Below are 19,187 nucleotides of genomic sequence, written 5' to 3' on the forward strand. Positions count from 1 at the left end.
ATGACACCGGGCTCTGTAGCAACGGTTTAAAGACTATAAAAAATGTAGATTATGGTGACTTGGCTGCATACCCTCCCGCGCAAACGACTAGACTCGTCAGCTGCCGAGAAAGTAAGGCGTTGGTCAGATCCTCTGCAAGTGAAAGCATTTCTTTATAATTAAACGACATTATAAATTAATTAAAATTTCCCCCACATTGTGTGAAGGTATCTAACGGTCGGCGCATCTATCTCAACGGACTGACAGCAGCTCAGGTAATAATTGTCAATTTTTTAGTTTAAATTTGCTAAAGAGATTTGACATTAAATTCTCCTATTTTGTTTAGGTCCGTCAATTCCCGAAAATGAAAATTCTACTCGTCATCAGTAAGTAAATTACAGACTAAAAAAATTAAAAATGTCGATCGAAAAGAGAAATTCTCTGAGTGCTCACAAACTATTCCAAGGGCGGCTTATCTCGTGCTGAAAGCTACAGAAAAAATAAGATATGAGATGTGGCAATCGCTCGTTCCAAGTGCCGGCCGGCGTCTTAAAAATGAACGACGTGAAAATAACTGAAAATTTGACTTAAAAAAATCTTTCTTTCTCTTTTCTTTTTACTTACTACCAATCACGAATAGCGATATTTGCGGCAACGGCTTGGGCAGCCGATCCATGGCCAAACCGCATTCCCGACAACTTGGCGTTATGTTACGTAAACAAAACCATCAGCGACCAATTCCGCCGGATGCCCGCATCCATAGAGAACTTGGTAGCCCTCATCCGAAAAGTCGAAGCTCATCCCGACACCGCTCTATGGCCGATTGGAAAGATGGCCAGCACACTAATCCACAGGTACCGTCTCATCCTTTAACGCCAACTTTAAAACAGATAGACCTTTTTTCTTAAATCTGAAAATTTAAAAAAATATTTAATACGTAAAGATTTCGTTACGATGGAATCATTGACATTCCTGATGGTGCTGGACCCGACGTTGTTCCGGTCGTCAACGAACGCGCTGAAAGTGACAAATACCGCCTCCAATGGAAGCTAGTACCTGGAACAGCTTCCGACTTCCCGGAATCCTCATTGACCATGGAAGAAAAGGTAAACAAAATTTCAACAAACAAAAAATAAATATTATCCCGTAGATTTTGAGGCACAAAAATGTAGGCGACTCATTTTTATAAAATAAAATCCAAAAAGAAAAAAGAAAAAAAAAGGAAAAAGAAAAAAAGAAAAGGAGAGATAATGCTTGTTCTAAACTTATCTACTGTCTGTGCTGTGCGTGTGTAAAGACTATGACAAAGATTTGACCTCACAGCCATGCATTTTCGTGTAGGTGTTTGTTCAGCCCCACCTGTAAAGATAATTATTCTTTTACTAGTCGATTGCGAAGACCAAGTGCCGTATTACGCTACAAACCTAGAATTATAATCCTTTTTCTATTTCTTTTTTTGTGTGAACGTTGATTAAAGTGTTCACTGCACTGGATGCTATCTTACACGGTTAACCACACGGCGAGTGCAGAAAAAACCGCACCACCTGTTTCTCGGTCCTTCGCCAACCCCCAGCAGCCAGCCGCCGATTCTGAACCTGACCATTCTCATCACGTGGAAGAAGATGTCGTAGAGAATGAGAATCAACCTGATGAGTAAGTATTGAAATTGTTGACGACGGACACTCTACCTAGACTGAGGACGTATTCAATTTATAATAGGGATCTCGTGGAACCGGAGCACGATCACGAAGGTGTTGAACATGAGGAAGAGGTGCCAGTTGATGAGCCGGTAGATGAGCCGGTAGATGAGCCAGTAGATGAGCCAGTAGATGAGCCAGTAGATGAGCCAGTAGATGAGCCAGTAGATGAGCCAGTAGATGAGCCAGTAGAGGAGCCAGATGTGGAACTGACAGAAGATGTACCAGAAGATTTACCCGAAGACACGGAAAATATCTTTGGAGAAGATACCGTAGAGACTGGGGGTGAAGACTACGGCCCAGTTGATGACAATAGCGAAAGTGAATCAGACGGCTGGAAGCGTAAGCGTCGCCAAACTGAAACCTTGGCCGCTCAGCCAATGGAAGTCGGTATCGTTCACACCAAGTATGGCACAGTAGCAGCTGGCCCGGTCCTGACTGGTATCGCTGCCGGAAGTGAACCTCAAAGCGCTCCGGTAATCTCCATTCAATTGCATCAAACGATTCATTAACATAAAAATCTTCCTTTACTTTTGTTGTAGTTGAAAGAGCTCATCAAAGATCCGCAAATGGAACTTTCGCCAAGCTCACTGGAGAGGGTTGTTCAGAGTATTTGGGTGGCTACGCTCGCAGGTATTTTTTCGTTCAATCCATACAAAATCTTTTACTGTTCCACAATCCAAAACGTCGTCATGTTTAGGTGATATTGCACAAACTTCTCTTCTGAGAACACCCAAGAACCTTCCAAGTTTCGGACCACGAGGACAGTGGAATTGCACACTGTGCCCGCGTGAGTACAAGCTGGAAACCAGAGAACATTCCATGTTGACCAACGCCGAATTTTATGGTGGTGTTGATGGTGAGAATCAGAAAAATCTTGAACCTAGACAAAACGAATGTAACATTTGTTAATATTGGCATTAGGTTTGCTGATGGCTCAACGTATGGCTACCTGGGATTCGAGCAGCTATTTGAAACTTTCGGCCGTCCTGGAAATGTACTATTCTGAGACTGGTATCCATGGTGACTCAAAGTTCCGCGCTTGCAACCGCCTCTACAATTACAGAGACTCAGATATTGTAGATCAGGCCATGCTCAAAGAACAGGTGCGCTGAATGCTCTGCAGTTAAAAAAAAAATTCAACTTTAATTTAATTGATCAAATTAATTGTAGTCTCTTAACGCTGCTTTGGTCCTGTACTCACGCGGCATTGACGGCGCTCCGACTGTTCTTCCCGGAGTTAAACCTGCGGATCAAATCGGCCAATATGTCAACACAACCATGAACGAAATTAATTCTTTTTTGGACCAATACCTAAGTAAATAATTTTTGTTGGTTTCACGGATAATTTTCGGGATTTTAAACTTTTTTTTTTTCTTTGCAGGCAACTCAAACATCGTAGATTTCACCCAGTGCAAAGGACCTTACGCCCTATCGACGGCCGAAGCTACACCAGCCACTTACACTGATCTTACCTTCGTATTCGATCAAATCGCGGATGCCAAAAGCCTTTACAGCCAGAAAGATCTCGCTGCGTAAGTCTGAATGTCTTTGAAACAAATAATTACAATCATAATACTAAAACATGTAATTTAAAACGTTATACAGAGCTTTAGCTTTGGCGTTGGATGTCCAACTGGGCGGCAGCCGAATGGAAGCTGTGTCAAGTAAAGACGGAACTCCTTTCCTGGATCTCAACGCTACTCGCAATCGAGCCGAATTAGCTTGCAAATTCATCAGCCTCCCTATTGGTATACAAATTTGACATGGATTTAATTTCAATTTCATAAATTGTACGCATAACACTCACCAAAATTGCAGGAACCAGTGAACGTCGTGTAGCTGACACTTTGGATCGAACTCGCACTCGTATTTTGGCCGAAAGGTCTTCAGAAAAGGCCAACAAAATTGGTGGCACCAACACTCGCGCCATCCTATTTTTCGTGACCACCAGCATCTCAAACGAGAAAGACAAAATCAAATCTGTTTTGTTGAAAATGCTCGGCGAAATGCCAGGTCATTATCTCGAATGTTGGAAAAAAAGTCAGAAAAAAGTTAAAAGTAAAACGACAATTATTTTTAGATGTTCACATCATGTTCGCCACTTTGGGCAATCCCGAAGAACTTCGTCCATTTGTAGCCAATTTCGATCGCGACATTATCCGCATGACCCAGTTCACTAAGTATCACGAAGCTGCCCCCGAAATCGCCAAGCGCTTAGCTACAGGTATGCAGAAAGATAAAATTTGCCATCAATTGATTTCAAATTTCTTTATGTTTTCATTGTTGACATTCAACAGTCGGTGCTCGTCTGACATATCCCGAGTGCAAAGACATTAGTTCTAGCTCCAACTCCACTGAGGCCAAATATATGTACACAGGACTCCTCAACACTTACACCACCCAATACTTCCGTCTGGGCCCAGAAAGTTTTTACAGCAGCAACGAACTGCGCTTGTGGGTCAGTTACCTTTCCTTGTTTAGTTTCAAATGAGATAACAAGTACGTACTTAAATGTGTTGACTTGTAACGCGTTCCGCCCCTATTTAACAGTTCAAGAGCACGTACGGCATGGCAAGGTTCTGCGTTTCGACCACTAAGGAACGTCCAGGAAACGGAGATCTCTGCAAGACCGCATTGAAAGCCGGTGAAACCGTCGAGTTTAAATTCATGCAGCCGTGTGGTAAAATGGTACCGGATCAGTGTTCAAACATCTACATTTCGGCTGCTCCCACCAACATTAACGACGATTTGCCCTGCGCAGGTACAAATTAAAATTTTTAACTTAAAAATGCTTTAGGATTTCTATGATTACGTTATTTGTTTTACCTTTTATTCAGATAAAGACTGCCATACGCCGGATCAAGTCAAATTCACGTTCAGCCACTCCGGCATGCGTTGCAACAGCGCTGTGGCAGGCGCAGTTCTGTCTCATTTGACTCTAGCTTTAGCTGCATTGATGACTTGGTTCCTCAATCGTTAACAGCGCAGAAGCCTAAAAATAAGCATTAAAATAACAGAATAGATTGTTTTAACAACCCATGATGATCAATCAATGAAAATAACACAAAATAACATCCCAAGTAGTCCGAAAAATCTTTCATTAAAAAAAAAAAGGAAAAATACACGTGTGAAAAAAAGACAAATTGACGACACTGCGTGTATTAATGAGTAGCAATTATGAAAAAAAAGATTGGAATTGTGTTTGTGACTTTATAATCACGAATATCAAGATCTTCATTTGCCAATTCGTTGGACGGACCACTCTTGTTGACAGAGAGGACAGCGGTTATTTTGCTTGACCTGAATTAAAGGGCGAGAAATCACGTTTAACTCATTTTGCACAATACATTATAAACAATTATGTTACCCATAATTTCATGCAGCAGTTGTGAAATGAATGGTTGCATTCGCCCCAGATGACTACACACTCCTCCTGTTCCTTGTCGTTTCTATTTTCGGCCTGGCAACGTAGGCATGCATCTGAATTGAGTACAAATTAAAGAAATTATTTTTATCTTTTCCTCGCTTTGTTGTAAATGGGGTTGGAAAAGTTTTTAAAAAACTAACAGCTTTGAGAATTTAAAATAGAAAAGGTTATCGGAGCTATCGATGTCGTCACTTTGTTGGGAGAGGTCGTGAGCGGCTCGTTCACTGCACTCTTTCGACCTTCGACTATCCTTTTTCCAACGAAGGACTAGGACAACATTTTAGACTTCAATTTCCTGTTATCCAAACAATTCCATAATAGGGAAAAAAGAAATTCAATGTTGACTTTCTCTTTTAAAATTTAAACTTGTAACATTTTACTCGATTTTTCTGTTAATTTATCATCATCTTCTAGCGTTACTCGATCCGGAAAACACTTAAACATTGGACTTTGAACCAAAGTTCACGCTGCTTTGTATGGTTACTACTCAATATCATTTCATCACCACTATGTCTTTCATATGAAGCTCGAAAAATATTCTCTTATACCGTTAGGTTACAACGACAACTCGCTCGAAGGCGATTGTTCCAAAAAGATGTAGAAAACCAAGAAAAAAAGAATTTTTGTCTTCCTCTTCATTCCTGTTCTTCTTTAGGTTAATCGGGTTATGGAATAGGGGGTTTGATCTTGGGTTATTTGGGCGTCATCTTGGCTGGTACTCTGGGGGGAGGGATACCGTATTTCCAACTAAAAAGGGAGAAATCCACCACGTCCTTCACCGTACCAGGCAAAGAACTGGTACGGAGCACATCTCCGTGGAAAGACGATAAACATCCCTCCATGTTTTTATGCCTATGACCTGTATATTTAAGAAAGCCAAAAAGGGGAAAAGGGGCAACAAGAAATATACCAAGGGATAAACACCACCCTATGTAAAATCTTATCTAAAGATGTGGAGGGTATCAACCCAAGAGCCAGACAGAGTATACTCAAAAGCAATTGAAAGTCAGTTTGTCAAGTTCAACGTCGTGTTATCGATTATTTACGGCAGGTGGAGCCAGTTTTCTCTTTTTATAACGTTGAAGTTATTGGCAAATTCAGAGTGGGTTTTTTTATTTTGTTACTAATGAAATCTTGTTGGCTCATTTAGGCCTACAGGGGGTTCCGATATACTTCGACGCTGGAAAGCCCACAATCTCCCAAAAGACCTATTTATGGTTTTTAACTTTCTTACCTGTATAAGAACCTATCCACCCCCTGATATATTAAGGGGAGAAAATCCTGCTCAAACTGCTTTCGACCGGTTCAAACTAGGCCGAGAACGTTATTAACCTTTCAATTTCTCCCTCTCAAAAGACCATCACTTAAACTTAAAAATTCACTTTCACTATGTTAAAGTCAATATTGACCTACTCATGGAGTGTGAAAAATTATTTTTGAGTCTGATTTTAAATTGCGATTTCGACCAGAATAGAAATCAGGAGTAGTGGGGGTCTGGGGGATAGCGATCCTTCTGTGGAAAACTATGACGTAATCCTAATTTAATTTTAAAACCAAAATAAATCGATTAAAAAAAAAAGGCCGAAGATCCCAGTAGGAATAAAAACCGGAAAAAAGAGGATTCGTCAAAAACATTTTGGGGGTTGGCGATGTGACGTGTGGTTAGGCTGAGCGTACTTCTCGCGATAGAAGATGAAAAAGAAGGAGGGATGAAACAAACTTGAAGAAACCGAGCGGCGCAGGGTAGGCCGTGCTGAGAAGTATAAAAAGACATGCGGACCCCACTAGCTCATCACACACATCCACTCGAATCCTGCGTCAACACAGCTCTTCAAGGCGTCCTCTATTTCTCCAGGCATTTGTAAGTTTAATTTTAGTTAGTGTTTTGAAACTCTGTTTTTTTTTTTTGTTATTTGTAACTTTGTGTTTACTCGAGCGGCGGAATCCAAGTCAAATAACACTCCGATTTATGTAAAATGTTTGTGAAGACGTTCGATTGTCTTAAAACAACCAAACCATCTGTGTTAAGATTTTTAAATCTCGAATCCATTCTATTGTCTAACAAGTTGCAAGATTGAAATTCCAAGCGCTTTAACAATTAGTTACTAATTCGTTTAAAAGGAGGCGTGATTGTTTAAAATGACTTTTTAATTAATCTCATATTATTAAATGTGTTTTAACTGGAAAAACCCGATTCTCTTGCGATTTTGGAGAAACCCAGTTTCTAATCGCTGACCCTATTTCTTTACTTTTCGACCTTGCAGAGAGTCCAAGAGCGTACGTGGATTAGGAGGTGAAAGAAAACTCCCCAAAGATGTCTACGGTACTAGGTCAGCAACCTTCAATTTGGTGCGATATCGAAGCTGTTGCCGAAGATAGACAAAACTGCCAAATGGAATCAGACAGCAGTAAAATTCACGCCATCATGCTGGCCGCCGAAAAGCGTGAAACTAGAAACAGAGACAGTGGGTGCGACTTGAGTTCCACGGGCACCGATTCACCCTCAAGTTACCGGTGGATTAAAGATGACAATTCCACTGGATCCTATTCCTGTTCCAGCTGCGAAGCCACTGTCGATCAAACTTCCGTAGTTTACCAACAGCTGGCTGAAACGTTGGCTCAAGCTCGACTCAACAATTCCGATTCAAAAGACCCGTTAGCTATACCTTCCACTTCAATGGTCGTCAGCGAATCGTTGATTGCTCTGAATCCAATCATGCCAGCTGACTCGAAAGAAGAAGACAATATGGCAATGGAAAATCCCGACGAAAATAAAGACAACGATAGGCTGTCCAATGTCTCACAGATCATTACGTTCCCAGATCCTTCATTTAAAATGGAACCCGCAAGTCGCAAAAGTCGTGGAAGGCTTTTCCCTCAAGTGTTGGCTTCGCTGGCCCTGGCCATAGCAGCTTTGATCGAGGGGTACTCATCTGGCTATACTTCTCCTGCCCTAGCTTCTATGACACAACCCAACAGTTCTATTCCCGTAAACGACCAAGAGGTTAGTAACTAGACTAAAATCCCTAATACCAAACAAAAACTAACTGGAAATCATTCAATTCTTAGGCGTCATGGATCGGGAGCTTAATGCCGCTTAACGCTCTAATCGGTGGCATTGTCGGTGGAAGTATTGTCGAGCATTTTGGCCGGAAGACGACCATCATGGCTACCGGGCCACCATACATTTTGTGTAAGTAACGCAACAGTGTCATTGAATTCAAAATATTAATATTTGCTTTCTTCATCTAGCTTGGTTACTCATCACGTTTGCTACAAACCTGCCCATGGTCTACGCCGGACGTTCAATCCAGGGATTTTGCGTGGGCCTTACTACCTTGACGCTGCCCATCTACTTGGGTGAAACTATTCAACCGGAGGTCAGAGGATCGCTGGGCCTGTTGCCCACCACGATAGGCAACATAGGCATCTTGTTTTGCTACATTCTGGGCTCCTACATCGACTGGAAAGTATTGGCGGCCATCGGAGCAGCTCTTCCTCTACCCTTTTTAGCTTTCATGTGGTTCATTCCGGAAACACCACGTTGGTACATCTCTAAAGGCCGTTATACCGAAGCTCGCGAATCTCTACAGTGGCTCCGTGGGGGCAAAACTAACGTTCAAGACGAGTTTCTCGAAATTGAAAACAATTACAAGAATCAGAGCGTCGGTGGTGGAGCCAGAGAACTTTTGAAAATTGCCTACCTACGGCCCCTACTCATTTCACTCGGACTCATGTTCTTTCAGCAACTTTCTGGCATCAACGCGGTCATCTTTTACACCGTGTCTATTTTTGAAAAATCTGGCGGAAGTGTAGATAGCAACCTCTCTTCCATCATTATTGGGTTGGCTAACTTTATGGCTACACTGGGCTCAAATATGGTCATCGACCGAGTAGGCCGTAAAGTTTTACTCAACATATCCGGATTCTTTATGGCAATCAGCCTCGGCGCATTGGGAGTCTTCTTCATTCTGCAACACCTTGAACATGATCTCGAACACGTCGGTTGGCTTCCACTGACTACATTCATAGTCTACATCGTCGCCTTTTCCATCGGTTATGGACCTATCCCTTGGCTTATGGTACGTTATTAAAATGTGATGGCTGTTTGAAAAAAATTCAATCCTAACAAAATTTCTATTTGGCTAATTTAGATGGGAGAAATTTTCCCAAGCAAGGTTCGTGGTCACGCTGCATCTGTAGCTACAGCTTTCAACTGGGCTTGCAGCTTCGCAGTAACTAAATTCTTCAACGACCTGATAGCGACGATCGGCGCCCATGGAGCGTTCTGGTTTTTTGGTTTCTTCTGCTTTATCAGCATCTTTTTCGTTATCTTCTTCGTACCAGAGACCAAGGGACACAGTTTGGAGAGTATCGAGAAAAGTATGCTTGAAAAGAAACCGAAAAAAGATATCGAATCTACTAGGCTGTAAAGGCGACCAATTATTTTTCAACGTTGGACGTCTTAACAGTGCGGACAATGTTTTTGTACATAAGACTATTCCTTTCTTTAATCAAATGATGTCTTCAATTCCTCAAATCTCTGAATGATCTGTTCTGTTCTACCTTATTTCTTCCCAGGAAAGTTTAAAGATAGCCTTATAATTAGGAATAGAACAATTAGGATTCGTTATTTATAAATACGACTGTTTCTCCTAATACCCAGCAGACTACGAATCTTTTCTAATTGTTTTATCTTCCAAAATATTTATGTACATTACTACATCAGGCAGGGTACAGAACATTGTAAAATGGTAAACTTCTCATCAACCCCCATAACTACAACCTTGCCGACACCCCACCCCTTTAGTATTTAGTTGAAAATGTGAAAACCAGATAATTTCTGAATATTTTGTGAAATGTAAATATACCAGAACCACAAATAAATTTTAAACATTTTCCTTTAAAATAGTTCTTGTCTCTAACCCTTCTTAACAAACATATTGAAATTGGGACTTACCCATAACTTGAACTCTGCAAATGGCACAAATTTCACACTCAACGTCCCAGCTCCACATAGCAACTGCATTCCACCGTTTCAATGAGAACATCTTTTCAGTTTTGACTACACAGTCATTACCAACTGTGGTTTTTTCCACTGATTTCTCCATATCAATATCATCTGCCATTTTCTGCAGTAGAATAAAAAAACCTGTAAAAAAATAAACAAAAACATTTAACATGATTTTTAACATTGACTGACATATTGAAGTGAAAGCAATAGTTGCATTAAGGTTTGATTGGATATGATTGACAACTATACACAATAGAATGCAGGTACATAATCAAAAGATAAGAATGGGTAAAATAAGCTTACTTTTAGCTATATGAATTATGAACACAGAATTTTGGGCCAGTAAAAAATTGAAAACCACAGCAAAGGAGCTCTCAGAATTGTATGCTGAGATATTGTTTATGTCGTCTGCTAGCCCGCTCGGCGCTCGCTCAGCTGACTTATAATCACAAGTGCATATTCGGTTCAATTTTGGTTCAGCCACTGACAGGAAGGAACTCCCTTTGACTACTCTCTGATAAAAATAACATGAAGAAAAATTTTGACTTTTAATCTAGCTCTTTTAACCTTTATAAATGAATTTCAATACCATGTCTCGACGACCTTCAAGAGACGAAACTGACCAAGACCTAAGGTGGTTTCATGGGAAAATCAACAGGCAAGAGGCTGAAGCTCTACTTACTAATGGTCTGTTTAAAATAATATTTTTTTTTGTAGCCTATCTATTAAAATTGTGATCTTATTTTTCCATATTTATGCCTGCAGAAGATGACTCTGAAGGACTATTTTTGGTGAGAGAGAGCCCCACAGTTGATGGAGCTTTCATATTAAGTGTTCGTCACCAAGGAGAGCCCAGGCATTACCAAATAAATCGACATGGGGCTGATGCATTTTTTTCAATTGGTTTGCCATTGAAGCATTTTTTTACATTAATTTACATTCATTATAAATTTTTTGTCCCCTTGCAGAAGATGGATACATTGTTCATGGCCTTGATGCTCTCATTACTCTTTGTCAGAAAGAGGGCTCTTCTATTTTTGGACCACTTAACCGACCTTGCAAAAAAGATTTGCCACCTGTTGATACAAGGTGTCATGGAAGATGTAATCTATTGCATAGAGCTACCAAAGAAGGTGATTGCCAAGCATTTTTCATCTGTCTGAGATTCCCTTAGTATCAAGTATCAAGGTCACTACCAATTATTCAACAGGCAACCTAACTGTAGTATCAGAATTACTTCGAGGTGGCTCCTACAGGAGTATCGACGCTAAGAACGAAATTGGACAGACTGCAATCCATTTAGCTGCCTTTTTGGGGAATAATATGATTCTTAAACTTCTTATCCAAGGAGGAGGAAATGTCAATGTTAAGGATGATGCAGACCTCACTCCACTACATGTAATTAATAACAGTAGTTAAATCATTTATTAATACCCTTCCCTGTAGCTTATTTAATGATTAACCTCTCTTGAATTGTTTAGTATGCTTGTATACACAATCATCACGAATGCTTAAAGACTTTGCTGGAGTTCAAAGCTAGCCCTCAAATCCGACACCGTTTGACCGGAATGGTTCCCCTTCACGAGGCTGCTAGTCGAGGACATCTCGATTGTGTGAAAATCATGATGGCAATGTCTGTAACACCATTGTCACGCACTAAAGAAGATCAAACTCCCGCTGACTTAGCTAGAAAAAATGGTTTCTATCAATGCGCACGACGATTAGGTATGGATCACATTATTTCAAAGCTGATGGATTTCCTTAAATTGGTCTGTTTTATCACAGAGTCCTACAAACCTCCATTTCCGTTCACCAGAAAAGAGGACTGGTATCATGGACCCATCTCACGACAGGAAACTGAGCGTCGTTTGAAAGAAGGCAGCGCCAAATACAATGAAGATAACTTTTTCTTAGTTCGGAGAAGTGCGAGCAAGCCAGGATTTTACGCTCTTTCCGTGCTCTACACTGGACGCGTCTTTCACTTTGAAATTTGCAAAAGAGGACAGTATTATTACGTCGATTACGGGCCGTACCTTGAATCACTCGAACACGTCGTGGGTCACTACATGAATCACGCAGATGGCCTCCCTGCCGAATTACAACGACCCATCAAACCACCTCAGCCAGTGGTCGATGACAATTTCGCTTTTAAAACAGTAATTTTAAGGCTGCTTTTTTGTAGGACGAAGTATTTGATTATTAAATTTGTAACAGATTTCAAGACAAACACTCAGTCCACCGCCCTTACCAAACCGAAACCTTCGTCGTTCACCGTCACCCAACGAGTCTGTCTGTAGTTCGTCAAAAGATGTTCCTAAACGCGTTGGTAAGAAAGAAATGGTTTTACATTGGGGGGGGTTGAATAAGGCACACATTTAAAAACTGTTGGTAAATCTTAATTTGCTGAACAGGAATTGTTACGAAGGAAGAGTTGGAGTTGTACGACACACTTGGCGAGGGAGAATTTGGTTTCGTTTATAGGGGATCATTGCGCCAATCGAATGGAAACTCGGTAGTATATTTCTTATTCTAATCAACCGGTTTAATATATCATTTAAGTGTTTTCATCAAGATTCCTGTTGCGATAAAAACTCTGCGTGATGATCAAATTGAATCAAACCGAGAAGAATTTCTCCGCGAAGCACGGGTTATGATGGAATTACGAAATCCTAATATTGTCCGTCTAATTGCTCTTTGCAAAGGCCCTCCACTAATGATGGTATAATTCTTCCAAGTCAAGCTTTTACGATAGGAAATGTAATATTGTTCTTCTTTATTCGATTTTAGGTTCAAGAGTTGGTGGCTTTGGGTTCTTTATTGGACTACTTGCTGGATCATCCCCACACAATTAGTCCGCAGTTCGAGTTTCCTCTATGGGCTGGGCAGATCGCTGATGGTAGTTTTGAAAATTGTTATATTGTGATGTCGCATCCTTACTAAACTTGCTGTTTATTGATACAAAGGAATGCTCTATCTTGAACAAAGAAATTTTGTTCACCGTGATTTAGCAGCCAGAAATATTCTTTTGGCAACACGATATCAGGCGAAAATTAGCGATTTTGGCTTATCAAGAGTCTTGGGTGCTGGAGAAAGTTTCTATTCAGCATCAAAAGGTGGACGATGGCCGGTGAAATGGTAAGTGTATTTTACATCCAATCAGAATTTTGCTTTATTATTCACAATTTCAACTTTGGTATTTGGTAGGTATGCCCCAGAATCGATTAATTGTGGTATGTTTTCCCATGCAAGCGATGTTTGGAGTTACGGCGTCACCCTTTGGGAAACGTACAGCTTTGGCACGCAGCCATATGGAGAAATGTCCGGCGCCGAGGTAATATCTTCTTCCTATCTGATTGAGATTGCGACTTAATTTTACATCCTCCCCACATAGGCTACAGAAGTAGTCGCACAGGGTGCACGTCTGCCGCAACCTGCTCGTTGCCCTAATGATATCTACTCACTAATGCTTCGTTGCTGGTCGGAAAATCCGGATAATCGTCCAACGTTCGCTAATCTTGTGCAGCATTTTGCCTCTAGCGCCGAATATGACAATGTTAAAAACTTACTTCAGACTGCTTCGACTGAACAAACGCTTGACAATCTCATTGACACATCTAACAGTAATCTTTTGGTTTCAGACGTCTAAACAGTAGAGCATTTTTACTGCTGAGCAGCAGATGACTTAATTAAGAAACTGAATGACAAAATGTTCCTTTTATCCACGACTTTATTCTTAAACCGTTACGGTGCCTTTTTTAAAACTGTTCTCATTTCCTATCACGAGACACGGAATGTCATAATTTGGGTGTGGTGTAAGAACACAGAATGTACAAATGCATAATGCATCTTCCTTTGCGCAAAAAAATGTGATTAAGAAAACAGATCAACCAAAATTGCTCATGCATGTGTGACTTGGAGGCTATGTGAATTGCGAGTCGAGGCTACAGTTTTAAGTGAGATTAATTTTTGGTGACCCTTTTATCAGATCTGGAAATACACGAAGATTATGTATGATAAAAAAGTTTTATCCTTTACATATCAATAAAGAAAAACATCAATAAATCTCGCAGCTTACTTCTAGGAGACAGATGCTCGAAATTGAACCAAAATATTCAGTTTGGATTACCTTAATATGACGCGGCAACCCAAATATATAAGTTGACAATAATAATGATAGACTTTATCGAACGCATTCCTTTAACAAAATAGTTCTTTTCAAATGTTCGGGTAGTGCAGAATTTGCGATTTTTTGCGTAACAAATTCGCCAAGTTGACGTCTGATAACTAGTCTGCAAGAATCTAGTAGCGGCTGAGGACTAGATTTATACTGGACTAGCCAATGGTTGGTACTGTCGGGCTCAACGCGAATTCGGTTGAAATCTAAACCACCACGAACAAGTGCTTTAGCAAAACTAGTGTAACCATTTCGAATGGCTAATGTTAGGATGTCAACAGGACATGAATAGAGTGAACTGAGATTGGGATCGGCACCACGTGAAAACAAAGCCGTTGCTAGTTCAGGGTGATGATGTACGACGGCACGTAGCAAAGGGGTATCACCAGGAGTAAAACTTTCAATGTTTAAACGACCACCATACTTCTGCAAAGTTTCCAGAATCTGATCGAAAATATTCACGTCTTCATCACTCATGGATTGGGCAGCTTCATGGATTGGGTGGACGCCGCTTAGTGCGTTGGGATAGTTTGGGTTAGCTCCGTGCTCTAGCAAGAGCTCAACCATCGCTAGATGACCCTACGAAATAAAAGAGATTAATTGTGAATTTGAGATTATAAAACAGAAAGTTCAGTTATAGAGTAAATATATAGTGAAAACTTTTGTAGAAGGGAATACCTGTTTTGCAGCCAAAAGTAGAGGCGTGTTGCCATGATCATCGCGAAGGTTAGGAACGCTTCTGGCGTTCAATAACAATTTAGCCATGGCAGTGTTTCCCTGTGTTACAGCGCAGTGGAGCAACATGTGAGACTGCGTGGTCACACGAGCCCCTCGGCTAACAAGTAATTCAGCCATGTCGGTATTATTCTGCCAAACAGCTTCACACAATGCCGTGTATCCATGAATTTCTTCCAAATTAACCTGTTAAATTCATGATATCGTCAATCTCATCTACACAGAGGACGAAACAACACAATGATTTTAAAACGACCCGTTTACCTTGGCCCCTTTTAGTAAAAGAACTTCAACAACGTCTTTATGACCACGCTGAGCGGCCACGTACAAAGGACTTCGATCGGAGTAATCCAGGGTGTCAACTTTAGAGCCGTGATTGATTAAAATCCGAAGAATTTCCAGTTGCCCTCTGCTTGCAGCGGAATGCAAAGGTGTTGATTTATCAGTGGCCTTCAATATTAATTTTGAAATTAGCATTTTAGATTTTACTTGTAAAATGAATACGGCCGACCCACCCTTAAGTTAATGTTTGCTGAATGCTGAACTAACGCCTGGACGGCTTCTAAATTCCCGCGTGCTGACGCAAGATACAACGGAGTCATTCCTTCAAAGTCCATTGCATTCACAAAAGATCCAGCTACCAGAAGCACATCAATAATATCAGCATGTCCCTGTTCTGCTGCATAATGCAATGCTGTTCTTCCATAAGAATCTGATACATTCACATCACAAATAATTGGGTCCATCCCTATTCCCAAAGGTGCTTCCATTAATTTGCATAATGAAGTGCATCTTCCATCAAAGAAATCATCATCTTCAGAAGATGAAGTTCCTGGATGCTTCCTAGTAACACTCCCACTTGAGTGATGATGGTGAGGTCTTCTATGTCCACGACACTTGGTTAATGGAAAGTGAGCTTTGTATTGTAGGGAGCTATGCAAAACCTATTTAATGAAAGTTGTTTACCAAACAAGTCTGAGAGACATTAAATTTGTTTATAAAGTAAACTTACTTGTTTTACAAACAAAAACAGACCTAGCTGTGCAGCCCGCCCAAGAATTGTCATTCCAGATCTGCACAGCTTGTTGATATCAACACCTTTACATAGATCAAACATAATTATTTAAATCTGTGACATTCCAACAATTCCTACACGAACAAATTACTTTTGATCAATTGCAACGATTTTTCATCCATCCATTCACCATTACTAACTGCCAAATAGACCAGCTCTTCGGCATTCTCCATGATTTCAACTCGGACGTGGAAAAAGGGTAAGCTATGTTTTTATTCGTTGTGCCCCTAAATGTGCAAGTTTTGATTTTTTGATAAGTCAACTGACGATTTTCTTCGCCTCTTTGTTTATATTACACTCAACTGTCGTGGTCTGCTAGATAGTGTGTATTGTATCGATGTCGACCAGATATCGATTATCGGAAAACTAAAATGTGAAAATTTTTTAACTAACATTAATTTTACATTTATTTCAGTAATTGGTTTGTAATTCATAATTTTTTGCAATATGTTTAAGACCCACGATCAAGACTTTTAGCTCATTTGGATTTATAAATTGCTAATTGATTGATGACCGTTCACTGTGGGGAAAAAATGAAAGTCATCTGCTAGCCTCGAGCGCAGCTTAAACGAGATAGTGCTCTGTTACTCGGGTTTCAAAAGTTTTGCGTAATTTTCACATTGATAGTCTCTGTGTTGTTACTTGATAGTTTCATTCTCGTCAAATCTTCCCCCCCCCATTGAGATCCGTTCTCCACAAAATTCGAATTTGATAATCTTAAGTTAACATTCCTCAAAATTAGAAATGCCCACTACCAAAACACTTGGTTGCTTACCATTTTTCGCCAAAGGCATTGTTGTCAAAGGATTCGGTAGAGGTTCAAAAGAATTAGGAATTCCAACCGGTATACTTAAGATCATAAGTGCGTAGAGTTATTCTTAATTTAGGTTCCTTCAATTTTTGTTTATGCAGCAAACTACATGAGTGAAGTAGTTGATACTCTACCAAGTGATATGGAAACTGGGATATATTACGGCTATGCAAAAGTTGATGGTGGTCCAGTTTACAAGATGGTAATGAGCATTGGCTGGAATCCTTATTACAAGAATGTAAAAAAATCAATGGTACATCCCACATTATTTTATGTTTGTAGAAAATTTATGTCATTTTCATTCATTTCTAGGAAACCCACATATTACATAAATTTGAAAGTGATTTTTATGGCAGTTTGCTCAAGACATGCATAATAAATTACATTAGACCAGAACAATCATATGAGTCTTTAGGTAGACTAAGATATTAAAAAATTATCTGTTTATTGTAAATTAATTATTTTGTTTTATTTCAGATGCCTTAATAGATGCCATTAAATCTGATATAGCTTATGCTGATACCCAGTTAGATCTGCCTGAATATAGTGACCTTCAGAAACATTCCTTCTTCAGTGTAGAAAAACCTCAAGATATCAGCAGTGACAATCTAACATTTCCTGGAAGTAGTTTATAATTTGGATTTCTGTAGTTGATCTTATCAATATTTAGGGTTATAAATGGACTAAATTAATATTTATTTTAAGGGTTGTTTGTAGTTATAAGTATCAATGTTTATAGTTTTGGTAGGCAAATCATTGACAGTTATAATATGATCAATAATGTGACAAATTACCTTGAAATCAACCAAAATGTTTGTTACTTATTTTTATATTGATCTACATGACAAACTGAGTAGCCATCAACTAGCAACAGATTTTTTCAAACAGAACACAGGAAGAGGTAGAGTTGATATAATTTCTCTCTCGTCTTCAAAAATAGGCTCGTAAGGAGGTTCCAAATAACCGTCAACCTTAGGTAATCTGAGTTCCGGAAAAGTTGACCAATGACGGATCATACATCGAACTGGGGTAGTTTCTAAGTTATTGATCTGTAAAAGAAATGGATATCATTACTATTGTTTCGTGAAATATACAAGAGCATTTGTTTTACCGTCACTGTAACAAGAAAGTATTTCTTTTCTAACTCTAAATTAGGTCCAGATATGGGCTTATCACCCATCTTAATTGCGTGGTCAGGCACCCAAATTCCAGTTCGACGAAAAGCTGCTCTTATGTGCCATTTTTCTATTGTCCAAGGATTTTCTTGATTAACAAGCACAACTAAAATCTTACTTGCCAAGTCGCGTCGAGTCTACACGTTGTAAAATGAAATATTGTAGCGATTAAAGTAACACAACAATGATGTGATTATACCAATTCTGCAAAACGAGAGCTGTGAAGTGTAGTCTGGACTTTATTATCTGAATTTTCAAGATCTTTTTTCAGTTTTTCCAAATTTTCTGGTGAAGCATAAACTGCAAGACCACATGCTAAGAGTTTAAAGCGGCCAAAATTAGGCCGTACAGTTACAATTTCATTTTTTAGACCAACACCTAAATCAATCATTCAATTATTAATTATTGTTGAAGAGAAGCAAACAGAACCCAATTATACCCTCAACAAAGGAAGTCAGGATGAGCTTGAGATCTGGTTCTTTTTTTAGATTAGTATTTTCAACTTCATCATATACAAAGTTTTTTGTCACTAGAGGTTTTGGGGGTCTATTTTGTTTATCCAGTAACGGTGGATAGCGTCTTTTCAGTACAAATGTGGTCTGATTGGAACAAAACAAAAAAAAAATACTTGATATTGAGAAAAGAATTTAGTGCCACTTCTACTTCTTTCTGTTTAAATAGATAGAAATAAAGAGATAGCAATTTCCTCAAAAGGTATCTAAACCTTCTCTGATTGTATAGTAAACAAAGAAATGTGTTGTTGATTTATAGTTACCCTTATTTGTTCAACTTTTATAGACAGAGAAGGCTGAAAAGTTTTTGCACCACCAAGTAACTGGAAACCAAGGCGTATCATGTTTAATTTAATAAGTATTTAATACACACACACAAAAAACATGTGATACTCGAATAGAAAAAGGATTTCAATTTGACTTATGAGTTTGCCCTCGCTTCAGCAATCACCGGCTCCCCGCAGACCCGCTCCCGTCACAAAAACCGTCTGCTAAATTCTGAATGTTTGCCAAGTAATTTTGATTAAACAAAACGCATGAATAAAAAAATCGTAAATGAAACAGAAAAAACTTTCAAAATATTAG

General features: G+C 39.5%; 7 protein-coding genes and 1 long non-coding RNA gene across 11 annotated transcripts; 4 read left to right on the forward strand and 4 right to left on the reverse strand.

Annotated features, from left to right (window-relative positions):
* The first annotated feature begins 13 nt into the window (after positions 1–13).
* Positions 14–4,822, forward strand: LOC124200065. Of its 4 annotated transcripts, none has more exons than XM_046596150.1 (19): positions 37–138; positions 207–254; positions 326–365; positions 620–833; positions 923–1,085; positions 1,457–1,632; positions 1,699–1,757; positions 1,794–2,152; positions 2,219–2,309; positions 2,377–2,535; positions 2,601–2,782; positions 2,850–2,994; positions 3,061–3,211; positions 3,285–3,427; positions 3,498–3,692; positions 3,760–3,903; positions 3,977–4,137; positions 4,230–4,440; positions 4,517–4,822. In XM_046596150.1, exons 1-19 carry the CDS (start codon positions 52–54, stop codon positions 4,657–4,659), a joined length of 2,871 nt encoding a protein of 956 aa, XP_046452106.1. In that variant the 5' UTR covers positions 37–51; the 3' UTR covers positions 4,660–4,822. The 4 variants fall into 4 exon arrangements, with proteins under 4 accessions (XP_046452104.1, XP_046452106.1, XP_046452107.1 ...); XM_046596151.1 differs by having other exon boundaries at positions 1,806–2,152; XM_046596148.1 differs by having other exon boundaries at positions 14–111; positions 1,699–2,152.
* Positions 569–1,543, reverse strand: LOC124200102. Its single transcript, XR_006877151.1, has 2 exons — positions 1,404–1,543; positions 569–1,338 (listed from the first exon to the last, which is right to left on the reverse strand). It is a non-coding gene; the product is annotated as an uncharacterized LOC124200102 (long non-coding RNA).
* LOC124200099 (RING-box protein 2-like) lies at positions 4,823–10,536 on the reverse strand. The gene is made up of 4 exons (XM_046596205.1): positions 10,424–10,536; positions 10,067–10,258; positions 5,047–5,159; positions 4,823–4,979 (listed from the first exon to the last, which is right to left on the reverse strand). The coding sequence occupies exons 2-4, from the start codon at positions 10,233–10,235 to the stop codon at positions 4,914–4,916; spliced, it is 348 nt and encodes a 115-aa protein (XP_046452161.1). The 5' UTR covers positions 10,236–10,258; positions 10,424–10,536; the 3' UTR covers positions 4,823–4,913.
* Positions 6,811–10,241, forward strand: LOC124200069 (facilitated trehalose transporter Tret1-2 homolog). The gene is made up of 5 exons (XM_046596158.1): positions 6,811–6,967; positions 7,371–8,110; positions 8,176–8,299; positions 8,359–9,188; positions 9,261–10,241. The coding sequence occupies exons 2-5, from the start codon at positions 7,421–7,423 to the stop codon at positions 9,537–9,539; spliced, it is 1,923 nt and encodes a 640-aa protein (XP_046452114.1). The 5' UTR covers positions 6,811–6,967; positions 7,371–7,420; the 3' UTR covers positions 9,540–10,241.
* Positions 10,494–13,999, forward strand: LOC124200066 (tyrosine-protein kinase Shark-like). Its single transcript, XM_046596152.1, has 13 exons — positions 10,494–10,807; positions 10,886–11,023; positions 11,089–11,253; positions 11,331–11,518; positions 11,602–11,845; positions 11,906–12,276; positions 12,335–12,446; positions 12,532–12,632; positions 12,693–12,839; positions 12,908–13,016; positions 13,084–13,255; positions 13,325–13,451; positions 13,512–13,999. The coding sequence occupies exons 1-13, from the start codon at positions 10,696–10,698 to the stop codon at positions 13,764–13,766; spliced, it is 2,241 nt and encodes a 746-aa protein (XP_046452108.1). The 5' UTR covers positions 10,494–10,695; the 3' UTR covers positions 13,767–13,999.
* Positions 13,795–16,432, reverse strand: LOC124200078 (serine/threonine-protein phosphatase 6 regulatory ankyrin repeat subunit B-like). The gene is made up of 6 exons (XM_046596173.1): positions 16,196–16,432; positions 16,042–16,127; positions 15,545–15,973; positions 15,294–15,479; positions 14,973–15,215; positions 13,795–14,873 (listed from the first exon to the last, which is right to left on the reverse strand). The coding sequence occupies exons 1-6, from the start codon at positions 16,275–16,277 to the stop codon at positions 14,301–14,303; spliced, it is 1,599 nt and encodes a 532-aa protein (XP_046452129.1). The 5' UTR covers positions 16,278–16,432; the 3' UTR covers positions 13,795–14,300.
* A 201-nt stretch (positions 16,433–16,633) lies between these two features.
* Positions 16,634–18,031, forward strand: LOC124200097 (riboflavin kinase-like). Its single transcript, XM_046596203.1, has 4 exons — positions 16,634–16,948; positions 17,017–17,168; positions 17,228–17,330; positions 17,393–18,031. The coding sequence occupies exons 1-4, from the start codon at positions 16,849–16,851 to the stop codon at positions 17,548–17,550; spliced, it is 513 nt and encodes a 170-aa protein (XP_046452159.1). The 5' UTR covers positions 16,634–16,848; the 3' UTR covers positions 17,551–18,031.
* Positions 17,727–19,102, reverse strand: LOC124200092 (39S ribosomal protein L9, mitochondrial-like). Its single transcript, XM_046596195.1, has 5 exons — positions 18,866–19,102; positions 18,530–18,689; positions 18,290–18,468; positions 18,027–18,227; positions 17,727–17,964 (listed from the first exon to the last, which is right to left on the reverse strand). Exons 1-5 carry the CDS (start codon positions 18,944–18,946, stop codon positions 17,776–17,778), a joined length of 810 nt encoding a protein of 269 aa, XP_046452151.1. The 5' UTR covers positions 18,947–19,102; the 3' UTR covers positions 17,727–17,775.
* Between the last annotated feature and the right edge of the window lie 85 nt (positions 19,103–19,187).

Source organism: Daphnia pulex, chromosome 8 (genome assembly GCF_021134715.1).
Source record: "Daphnia pulex isolate KAP4 chromosome 8, ASM2113471v1".
In the NCBI taxonomy this organism is placed as follows: domain Eukaryota; kingdom Metazoa; phylum Arthropoda; class Branchiopoda; order Diplostraca; family Daphniidae; genus Daphnia; species Daphnia pulex.